General features: G+C 45.4%; 1 protein-coding gene across 2 annotated transcripts in view; it reads left to right on the forward strand.

The window, feature by feature from the left end:
* The window catches only part of LOXHD1 (lipoxygenase homology PLAT domains 1), a 289,678-nt gene that overhangs the window by 139,609 nt on the left and 138,014 nt on the right, over positions 1-12,055 (forward strand). The window contains exons 17-19 of one of the 2 annotated variants that reach the window (XM_054031209.1): positions 1,410-1,496; positions 8,903-9,038; positions 11,858-12,012. In XM_054031209.1, coding sequence (XP_053887184.1) covers positions 1,410-1,496; positions 8,903-9,038; positions 11,858-12,012 — 378 coding nt within the window. Of the gene's footprint in view, positions 1-1,409; positions 1,497-8,902; positions 9,039-11,857; positions 12,013-12,055 lie in introns of those variants that run through there. The other variant, XM_054031208.1, reaches the window with a different exon arrangement.

Consider the following 12,055-nt stretch of genomic DNA (forward strand, 5'->3'; position numbering starts at 1 on the left):
TTGGACAAATCCTTTGCTGATGTAAATAGGTATAATGCCATGGACTTCCGTGGAGACACGAAGATTTACACCAGCTGTGGATCTGGTCCAAGTTCTTAAAATAGGGCTTATGGCTGTTCAGGTGGTGGTGACTTGAAGTAATGATGGTATCGCATAGTACGTTCCCTCCAGAGCTCTGGGCTATATCCTCAGGTGATGTAAATTGGAACAGCTCCATTGACTCCAGTTCATTTGCTGCACCCATTTGTTCCAGTGGAGGAGATGGTCCATTATGCCTGCAGAGGGGAGGAACAAGCACACTACCTACAGTGGGGCTGGGGTGGGGGGAGCTCATTGACTAACAGCCCTTGTTAGAACCTTGGGAAGAGCAGTCTATCCACATTCCATGCAGTGCTAGCCTCTTTGCGCTTGCACAAGTGTGACTGTCATGGCTATTAGTATGCTTAGAAATAGTTTATATGTACAGTGCCCCCAAAGTGCTCTGGGCTCTAGAAAGAACAAGTAGCAGACAAGGTTCCTGTCCCAAATAGTTTATAGTCTTAACCTGGCCACATCTCCAGTCTCCTTGGACATTCTCCTCAAAGAGTGACTAGTGCTGATGTCAATATTGCCTGCAGAGTTGGGGTTAGGTAGAAGCTTCCTGTGCACGCTAGTACCCCTAATTCCTTGACATGCTTGCATTTGACTGGCCCTAAAACTTAGTTATGGGTTGTCCAGAAGAAGGTTAAAAAGCAAAGAGTTCTGATTACCTACCCTGTTGTAACAATAATTCCTCTATGTAGCTGAAGCTGTAACTGTCTCACAGAAAGAAGTGCATATGTTTTGGAGGCTTTGTTTGGGGAACAGCTGTGGAGGATTCCGACAAGAATAATGCTGTGAGATGAAGGTGCTCCAAATATTATAGCTGACAGCCCTTATTCAGATGACCTATTCAGGGGACAGCAGATTCTCCTCAGTGCCCAACAGTGAACAGCTCAGGCCAGTGGTTGTCCCCACATTGGTTTCTATGCAGTCCTCCGCATCTGGGAAATGTTGGCTCTGATGTTGGAATTCTAGGTGTGCAAAGCAAGGAGAACATGGTGTATGGGTGTGTGTCAGTATCCTATCTAAGGCAGAACTCCAAACTATGGCAGCAAATTCTATTCCATGCCCGTGACTTCAGTGACTTTCATGACTAAGGGTTGCAGGATTCTGACCTTACGTTATTTATCATGAAAGTAAATTCATCAAACTGTCTTTGCGGTGTAGGGAATGTTACCTTTCTAGCAGAATTCATTCTCAGCCCCTGTTCTTCCTCCTTTTGACCCTCATTGGAAGCTGTGGATTTCAGGAGGTTTTAAGAGCAATGTATGTGCCTTGCTGAGTTATGTAATGTGTCATTTTGGGTATGTTTGTGTTTGTTTATGTAGATTGAGCTCCCTGATCTGGGCACATTTTATAAGCTCCGGATATGGCATGAGAAGAGGAGCCCTTTTGCTGGCTGGCATCTAGACAAGGTGAGATGATGGAAAGGCAGATTGCACCTGAAAAAGCCAAGTCCGCTTTCAATGGGGCAAGTCATCCTCTCTTGTCACCAAGACAAGAGACATATTACAAATATGCTGCGTTAATGAGCTAGCAGTTGCTTTCAGTATGCAATGGTCTGGTATTAGGAGTCTGAATTGGCATCTCCGTTTACAAGAGTGTGGTTCTGCTGTGCAACGGTGAGGATCAGGATCTGGGGAGTCTGCATGGAAGGTGCACACGCTCTGCATATTCCAGAGCACAGCTCCACTGGGGTATCCCTGCACACCTTTGTCTAACCCAGCTGTGGGGGATACCAAGAGAGAAGAGGGAGCATGGCTGGTGGATAGGCTACTACAAAGGCCCACTGAATATTGTCCCCATCTGAGTAGGGATGCAGGTGCTGCAGGAGATACCATAACCTTTACACTGCAGTAGTAGCTAGAGAGTGACTCCTATTGGTGTTTCAGGGGCTTGGGAGAGGATTCCTTCTCCTCTCAGCTCCATGTCAGTTCCCCACCCCACCCCCCACAGTATTCAGCCCAGTCACTTTGGCTGTCAGGTTGCAAGAAAACTTACCCTCAGCAATGGGAACTGTTTCCAAGTCCTTTGTTTAATCTGAGCTTATTACCGAGGAAGTTTTGGTGCTGTGCTCAGATCCTGACGGCGGGAGGGTAGAAAGGAGTGCCCCTCATTGCCCAGCAGTGAACAGCTCAGCCCATTGATTGTCCCCACACTGAGTCCTATGTAGTCTTCTTCCACTTGGGGAATATTGACCCTGATTCTGAGACCCTGGAGTAAGGTGTTCAAAGCAAGGAGAACATTGTGTATGGGTGTGTCAGAATCCTAAGGCCTCCCAACTGATCAGCAATGGATCCTAATTCCCGCCAAGTCAGAGGTCCTGGATTTCACACATAATTCTTCTATCACTAGCCAGTCTGAGGACTAGAAGCTAGCCCAGTCTTCGTTGCAGGGGACTAAGATTTCAGGGTGGATTTGGGTCTCCTGATGCTTCATGAAGATGACACGTTGGGTAGCAAGTGTGGAAAGGAAGGTGTATAGATCAGCCCGCTCTTGTAGCATTTACTGTGAAAAGTAAACCAAGTGTAGTGCCCTTCTCCACCCGGTTACCTTCTTTAATGCCAATCTGCTGACAGGTTTTGATGGACAGGTCTGGGTTCTTCTGGATCCCACCACCCACTCAGCAGGGAGTATCTTCTTTATTTTTTCCTATGAATTTATTTGGTGGTGCCTCCACCCTGCTCCCTCCTTCCTGGCAGGATCACCAACCAGTACAGCTTGGGAGGAAAACTTTAACCACAGGGTAATCCCCACTTACTTGCCAGATAGTTGGAGACTTCCAAGAAATAACACAAACACATATAATATATTCAACACAATAATTATATTAAATAGGAGACAAATATAACATAACAGGGTAAAACACTATTTTTAGGGTCACCGGTGCCCACTCTGATAAAACCCGTGACTTTACTTTGTTGGGGCCCTTGATGACCTATGACCACAAAATTCTTCACTGCAGTGGTCTAGCAGTGTGGCTGATGGGATTCAGTACAGCCCAAAGGACTCACAAGTAGGACAAGGTGGTAAATCCCTCCACAGGTTTAATAAGCTGCAGGTTATAAAATCCCCAAACCCTCACTCCCTGGCTTGAGGACACAGTTCAGGGAATAGGGGATCCCCAAAACAAATTCCCTGACTGACTAAAAGATAGTGCATTCACAAACTCCATGAATGATCCTCAGGTTCAGAGATGACTCTGGACTCCTCAGTCACTGCAGAGGGGCTGATCTCTGCTGGCAGGGATCCTCTTCAGGCAGTAATCAGGCTGCTTCGGTCCCAGGATTTCGCCTCACCACAAAGGGGTGCAGGGCTCAAGGTGCAATTTACACAACTGTACTAAAATCCAAATTGTAGCTTCCTAGCCCAGCGGCCACACACACACACACACAGCAGGCAGCAGCTCTGGTCTAGCAGACACAGCAGAGCTGACCATGTGGTGACTGGTCTCACCTAGGGAGCTGGAGGGCTAACTCAGCCTGGCTGGGGACGTTTCCCAATAAAACTCTACAAACTGGGAGTCAACAGTGGAGAGGGAAAAGCCCAGCTGAGGGATCTTGCTTTCAGGTCTCTAGAGGCCTGTTCTCAGGGGGAACCCTGCATGCAGGCCTGGGACTCACCAGCTCCCCACACAGCCAGTCCTGCCCCGGCCCTGGCTGGCTCCAGACTGACTCAAAAAATGGCTTCTCCCCTTTCCTGAACTCCCTGGGAGGGGCAGCTCACTCCCTATTGGTTGCCGGGCAAACTGAGTCTGCCTTGGCTCCCACCTCCCTACCAGGGACAGTGCCTCTCCCTGAGCTGCAAGCAAACAGAGCCCCAGGAATCTAGGTAATCTCCTGGGGGGTTACACAAGGAATAGTAATGGGGGCAGGAGGCCAGCGGTCTAATATTCCCGTCGAGTGCAGTCACTGCGGGAGATGAGAGGGATGGGAAATGGCAGCAGCCAACAGCCTGGACTTCAGTGCCTGAAGGGTACATCCTTGCTCCCCGTCTTACACAGACAACTATATTTCCCCCTTGCCTGCCGTATAGATGTGCTTTCCTGGGGCTCTCAGACACATTATCTTATGCAGCAGGACCAGCAAGCAAGTACCTTCCCAGCCTGTTTTGGCTGATTGTAAAGAGAAAAAGATTCCTAACAGCCAGGTCTGGGAGAGTGTGACGCAGTCTCCCAACGGATAATGCTGGAAGCCCCATGCTTCAGTCATTTACATCTTCAGTGAAGGAAACAGTGGAGACTCTGCTGTAGAGGGCACCCCTGTCCTGTCTGGGGGGATAAACGATAACCTACTGAAAAATCTTTACTCATTTCTTATTTCTCTTGCTCAGCCAGCACCAGTTCTCTTTGTTACTTAGCCAGCAGGAAAATGTTCTTGCAAAGAAGGGTCTAGTTTGTTTCTCCATTACTTTGACATTGATTATGATGCTGTCAGCCTTTCCCTAGGTCTGGAGGCATGGAGTTCATCCCTAAGCTTTATTCTCTCAGCCGAAAAATGCAGGCCACCAGACCAGCTCTGGATCACTTGGAAGATTGTGCCTAAGAAAACATTCATTTCATGCTACAGCCGGAAAGACCAGTGATTCGCCATTTACCGTTTAATAAGGTCACATTGTTTATTCTTTAGTATCTCTGATGCAATTGGGCTGGACTCTGCCCTCTTTCACCCCGAGGAAGCTGTACAAGCATAGGCAGGTTCTAGTTGAGCTAGTAAACTGTGACATGTTACAGATGCATGCTAGCTCTGAAGATACATCCAGAATTATTCGTGCTTCGTGAGTCTTCGCTTGCTGTCGCTTTTTCTCCTGAAGGAGGGGATGATGCCCTACTGAGGAGGAATCCCCACTTTGTCGCTCTCAGAGGACTCCATTCACTCCCTTCCCTGCCTGTTGCGAGCAATAAGTGGGGCTGGTGTGGGAATATATCGTCTTTATATCAGATGAAATGGTCTTGTCTTGCTCCCTCCAGGACACTCCCTCATTTAAGTGAGGGAGCTCTTGAGTAACCCCAGTGGGAAGCTAGGAATGTTTAGAATGGGTTCTGGAAAGTTATGTATTCAGTTCTCCATCACTAGGGCAAGGAACAAACCATGGGGAATTATGGGATTCCAGAGGACCCTCAGCTAGTTGCCCGAAGATAATTATTGGACTCCGGGAAATGACATGTTCCCACAATAGATTTATCTCGGTGTGCCGTTCTTTGGAGCGCAAGCCACAAATGCAGCCTCTTTGTGGAGCACCAGAAAGAATCTGGAGGTCACCAGGATTCACTAGAGCTGGTGGGACCATTTTTCACGTGACCATTTCTACATTTAGTGGAACTGAGATGTCTATCCTGGCTTCTGCCCCAGAGTCTGTGTGTTACCGTGCCTGGTTCTGGCATGTTGCTTCACCATAGCACCACTCAACTCAGCATGTATGAAGTTGGCAGCACCACTGAAACTTTCTACTGTAGGGTTTCACACGGGCATCCATCACTGTAGTATCTGAGTGCCTCCAAAGTCAAATTAATTGGCATGGCAAGGTCCATACTGGAGTTCATGGAGTTTCCAGCTCCTCCTCTTCCCTAATAGGAAGATCTGTGTCGGGTAACTTTTTGCGGGGAGGGTGGAAGATTGAGGATTTTTTCACATGGGGATTGTTATAACTGTCATTCTGGTCAGTCTTTATCAAACAGAGAAGACTTGCAGCGTGTTCAGATTTTGGGTGTCCAGTGTTCTCTGGTAGTTTGTTCCATAGCTGTTTCCCTTGACCAAGAACACCATATTTCCAGCTCTCTCACACTTCTTCCTGGCTTTATGATCTGCATTGTCTCAATAGAGTGCAGCTGTCTTGGCCGTTTGTAGATGATGATGCAGTCTCTAATATAACTGGGACCTAAACTACTAATAATGATCAAGGTCCTGAACTGGAAGTGGAAACAGACTGCGAGCCCGTGGAGGGACTGGAGCACAATGGCCTAGTCCATGGAGAAGCCAGGCCTCTACATTTTATACAAGCTGGAGCCTTTGTGTTGTTTTTGTCTTCAAGTTCAGGTACAGGTGAATTGCAGTAACCAGGCCTGGAGGTGACAAATGCGTAGATTGCCATGGTGATGTCCTTGTCTGGGAGGAAGGGGAGGCATTTCTTAGCAAGCTGGACATGGGGGAAAAAATTGTTTTTGTCACTGATGCTATGTGATCCTCTAGGGTATCGTGATGTGTGAAACAAGACCCCAAGGTCCCAGATCACATTCTGATGAGCAGGGATGAAGGGGTGTACGCCTGCAATGGAAGATGAGGACAGTCTCCCAGCATGTTTTTCAAAGTGTTTAACCCTATTGACCTGGTCACTTTGGTCTTGCCGGGTTGAGTGTGAGCCTGCTACTTTTTATCCAGGAGATGATTTTTTCCAGGCTTGTGACATCATAGTAGCAATAGGACTAGTATGCAGATGGTGCCTCCTTCCCCTGTGCCATGTGGCCTTTGGAAAAGATTGCAGAGAGCAGCCAACCAGAGATTCTAGCTGGGAGGACCAGAAGCAGCCAAAGCAGGGACCTCTGGATCTTAGACATTCAGAGCAGTTTTAACTGGACTTTCTCCTCCCTGTGCTAATTGGCTGGTTGTTCCAACCTTCCCCTCCTCCCTCACAGTCCCTTGACCTCAGCTCTAGTCCACATCTGTCCCCCTTACTCTCTCCTTCTCTGCCCCATTCCCTTTGCCCCCTTCCTTTCCTTTTCTTTCTGTTTAGCTGATCCTCTCCTAACTAACCCCCTTTACCCCTCCCAAAATAGTGGAACTAATATGTTGATTATTATTATTTATCTATTTGTATTGCCGTAGCACCTGCAAGCCCCACTCATGGACCAGGACCCCATTGCGCCAGGTGCTGTACAAACACAGAACACAAAAACAGAGCTTACAGTCTAAGTCTAAATAAAAGACGTGAGACAACAGATGGATACAGACAGACAAATGGGGGAGTACAAGGAAACAAGGAGGCAGTATTAGTCAGCGTGGTAGGCAGTGGTTTCAGCACACCAGCCACCTAATTGTTGTCAAGTTTTGTGTAGGCCTTACAGCAAAGGAGAGTTTTAAGGAGGTTTTGAATCTCCTCCCAAGTGGCGAGGAGGGGAGGAAATTCTGGAGAAAGCACAAAGGTGCTTGTTTGACAATGTAACAAATGGGCGATGGAGGCTGGCGTCATGGGCTGATTGGAGGCGGGAGTCAAACTTTTGATACTGGATGAGAGATGATAGGTAGGGTGAGGTCAGGTCATAAAAGTCACAGAATGTGAAAACAAGTAGCTTATGTTTGATGTGATAGAGAAGGGGGAGCCAGTGGAGGGATGCCAAGAGAGGGTGACAATGTCAAAGTGATGGGCTAGGAAAATGATCTTTGCAGCAGCATTCTGAATGGATATGAACATGGCAAGATTACATTTGTCCAGGTCAGAGAAAGGGCTGTTGCTGTAATCATGACAGAAGATGATGAGAGCCTGGACAAGAACTTAAGCTGTTGTGGAAGGACAGGAAAGGCCGTATTTTAGCAATGTTATCCTGAAAGAATCAGCAAGATTTAGACGTAGCCTGGATATGAGGACTTAATGAGAGGTCCTACTTGAAGATGACACCCAGGTTACAGGCATGAGCGGCAGGCAGAATGGTGGAGTTGTCTGTGGTGATTGAGAAAGAAGATAGCAGGGAGGGCTTGGGAGGGAAGATGAAGAGCTCTGAGATGATGGGAGCCATGTTTTAGCTATGTTTTCCCGCCATCACATTGTTCACTCTGCTTGTGTTTTATACTCTTACCCTCACTCTGTGTCTTCTTGTCTATTGATATTGAAAGATCTTAAGGACAGAGACCATCTACTACTCTGTGTTTGTACTGCACCTAGCACAATGGGGCCTTGTTCTTGGTTGGCCCTTAAGCACTATGTAATAAACACAATTAGGTCATGTGGGTTGCACATTTGTCAATGAAACCATGTAGAAAATGCTGAGGACAGCAGGTCACAACATTTCTTATTCCATGAGGCTGCTGGGCGGGGAGGTCTTCACACTGGAAGATGGGCTGGACTAACGGAGGGGGAGAAAAGCTACTCAGGGAAAATGGGATTTTTTTCATTCCAAATTCGGAGTGTCAGTTGTACTTTTAATAGTTACCCTCATTATTTCTTAGTAAAGATGAGCCCAAGCTACAAAGTTCAGATGGCTTTTTCCATGTTGGCCCTTCGGCACTGGACATTATTTTGATCACCAAGCCACCACCCTCTCTCCATTCATCTCTCTCCTACAGACTCACTTCTTCCTGATACACAATCCAACAATAATAGATACATTTAAACAAAAATCCCAGTCATTCCACACAGGGTATCTTGCCTGTTCTGCGTCTTTCTGTTTTGAACTTGAAATCTCCTCAGGGCAGAGATTATCTGTATGTTATCTCTATGTTGTCTGTATAGCGCTGGGCATAGTGTGAGCAAATAAGAAATTCGGAATAATAACGAGCTTGATCAAAACTTTTTTCTAAGTGTTTTTTTGTGGGGAGGGCAGATGTGATTGAATCAATGGCTTTGCCTTCAGGAGGGTAGAGAAGGAAAGGAATGAAAAGGAATCAGATTTGACAGACGTTAGTCTCTTTGTTCAATGTCCTAATTCTGGAAGGTGCTCATATACCCCAGTGATGAGCATAGTAGGCGAACCTGAATAGGATCTCTAATTATTAATACTTATTCCTTCATCGCTCTGAACCTACCCTTCCTCCCCTGGCAGAGCTCATTGGGAGCTTGTCATTTTTGTTTTTAAGCCTGCTAACTCATGTGGTGTTTCGGTTTAATTAAGATAACTCTGCTGAAAACGCTGACAAAAGAGAAATATACGTTCAACTGTGGCCGTTGGCTGGATGTAAATGAAGACGACAATGAGATCATCAGGGAGCTCCCTGCAGAGGGACCTCTAGTGACTGAAGTCATGCCAGGTAAGAATCAAGGATTCCTTATAGAGGCTTGTTTAGTGACTGAATAGAAATAAATCCTCTTTGTTTCAGTGATGCACAGATAGACCTGTGCAATTCAATTAGCCTCTTTTTTTGGCACTGATTTTCCTACGGGATTTTATTTTTGCACCATTAACTGCACAAAGTGTTTGAAATTGTAGGCTCTGTTTTGAGCTGACTTAACAGTAGAGATGGGAAAGATCAGGCCAGAACACAGTTGTTCTTTAAAGTGTATTTTCTTTCTACTTATGCAATTTCCAGTCCATTTTTAAATGGAAAGTACAAGATTTGAATGTGTGTGTGTCTATATAAAAATATTTAAATGCTTCATTGAAATGGGGTCTAAAAAGTTTTGTAAAGATATATACACCAAAAGGGTATACACTATATTTTTATCTATACACACAAGGAAATGGGCACCTTTCGTTACATGCAAGTACTCAAATATATGTTTATCACCTGTAGCTTTAATGAAGGAGCTTAACAGGACTCCGTTTATTCAAGAAGAATTCCATCCTATTGCTTTTAGAACTGAATCACTGAGTACAACCTCTCAACTGTATTTCAGAAGCATTAAACTTACTTAACAGAGACTTTCTGTGAGGGGGGGAGGATACTGCACATCTACTTGCTGTGGGGTTTCCTGCACCTTCTTGCACCTCTGTAACATCTGGTGCTGGTCAGTGTTGGAGACAGGACACTGGACTATCTGGACCATTGCATGAGTCTGATCTCGTATGGAAATTCTTGAGAACTCAGTGATCTGTAAGCATGAAGAATAATTGTAATCGCAAATGTTATTAAAATGTCACACTGGGTTTTGAAATTTATTTTTAATCAGCTATGAAGAGGAGGCCTGAGTTAAAAAAGTTTATTTGTTAGGGAGCACCTGGTGATGCTGTTTTAGTTCTACTGTTCAGCCAAGTTTCAGGCTTGAGCATTTAATGTGCCTAAACTTGCATTTAGATATCTAAGGGCTAGATTATGAAAGACTCTACTCAGAGTAGTTATCAATGGTTCACTGTCAAACTGGGAGGATGGATCTAGTGGGGTCCTGATAGGACTTAGTCCTGAGTCTGGTACTATTCAATATTTTCATTAATGACTTGGATAACAGAGTGATGTGTATGCTTATAAAATTTGTGGGTGACACCAAGCTGGGAGGGGTTGCAAGCACTTTGGAAGATTCAAAATGATCTTGATAAATTGGAGAACTGGTCTGAAATCAAAAAGATGAAATGCTATTAAATGAAAAATACTACACTTAGGAAGGAAAAATCCAATGCATAAATATAAAATGGTGAATAACTGGCTAGGCAGCGGTACAACAGAAGAGGATCTGGGGGGTTATCGAGGATCACAAATTCAAAATGCGTCAACAGCATGATGCTGCTGTGGAAAAGACAAATGTCATTCTGGAATTTATTAACAGTAGTATCACATATAAGACATGGGAGATGTTCCACTCTACTCAGCACTGGTGAGGCCTCAGCTGGAGTACTGTGCCCAGTTGCGGGCACCACACTTTAAGAAAGAAGTGAACAAGCCAGAGAGAGTCGAAAGGAGAGCAACAAAAATTGAAAGAGGGTTAGAAAACATGGAAGGTTGAAAGAATCAGGCACGTTTAGAGAAGAGAAGGCTGAAGGGAGATTTGATATGATTTCAAATATGTAGAAGATTGTTATAAATAGGATCGTGATCAATGGTGCTCCATATCCACTGAGCGTAGGACAAGAAGTAATCAGCTCAGTTTGCAGCAAGGGAGATTTAGGTTGGATATTAGGGGGGGGAAAACTTTTAAACTCAAAGGATAGTTAAGCACTGGAACAAGTCTCTTAGGGCTGGTCCACACTAACCCCCCAGTTCGAACTAAGATACGCAACTTCAGCTACGGGAATAACGTAGCTGAAGTCCAAGTATCTTAGTTTGAACTACAAGGTACTTACCGCGGGTCCACACACGGCAGGCAGGCTCCCCCGTCGACTCCGCGTACTCCTCTCGCAGAGCAGGAGTACCGGCGTCGACGGCGAGCACCTCCAGGATCGATTTTATCGCATCTAGACAAGATCAATTGCTTACCGCCGAACCCAGAGGTAAGTATAGACGTACCCTTAGTCTCCTGTACAGCTGCACGAGATGGGCTGCTTTGTCCCTTTATTACCTTTCAGTGGGGATGATGATGTCTACCTGCCTCACAGGGATTGTTGTACGAATTGATTACTTTGCAAACTCTTGCAAGGTGCCGAGCTTCATGTAGCTCAGTAGCAATTGTACTGCATACAGGTGAGTGAGTTTGTTTGCACCTCTCTTTGGTTAGTTTTGAAAATCTGTTGTTACAGTCTCTGGCTCTAACTAGCTCACATGTATCTTCTCGAGCGCTTCCAGGTCACTCCTGTAGCTGATTGGCTGGCTTGCAAAGAATGGGAAAAAATAGAAAGGAAGCCTAAAGCTGGATTCTCTCTTTCTAAAACGTATCAGTCTGTTTATTGGTGGGTTTGAAGTCTCTTCGCCCTGAAGCTCTTTCTCAAGTTTGCAACCAACTTTCCCATCTGAATGCTTTGGTAGTGTGCAAGAAAGGGAAACCAGAGCTGGTATTTATACTTTGTTTTTCCCCCCTTTTTTCTGTAGCAATGTACTGACTTGCGGCATTAGTAAAGTAAAAGTCAATACATCAGCAAAATTACAAAGTGAAAGTTTGAGCTGTGAATCAGAATGTTTGGAATTAATTATGGAAAATGAAATAAATTTCAATTGCAATAAATTGCATTCTGAAGTTGCTTTATTAATTTGTGTCTTCCCAGTGATAAAGTACCGGGTGACCGTCTGCACCGGGACAGTAAGCGGAAGCGGAACAGATGCCAATGTCTTTGTCAATCTCATTGGGGACCAGGGAGATACTGGGGAACGTATCCTCTTCAACAGCATAAACACCATGAATAAATTTGAGAAAGGCAGTGTAAGTTGGCACCATGGCTCCTTAAGCCTGTCTGAGCATGCTG

The sequence above is a fragment of the Malaclemys terrapin genome, chromosome 6 (assembly GCF_027887155.1).
Source record: "Malaclemys terrapin pileata isolate rMalTer1 chromosome 6, rMalTer1.hap1, whole genome shotgun sequence".
NCBI classification, from domain to species: domain Eukaryota; kingdom Metazoa; phylum Chordata; order Testudines; family Emydidae; genus Malaclemys; species Malaclemys terrapin.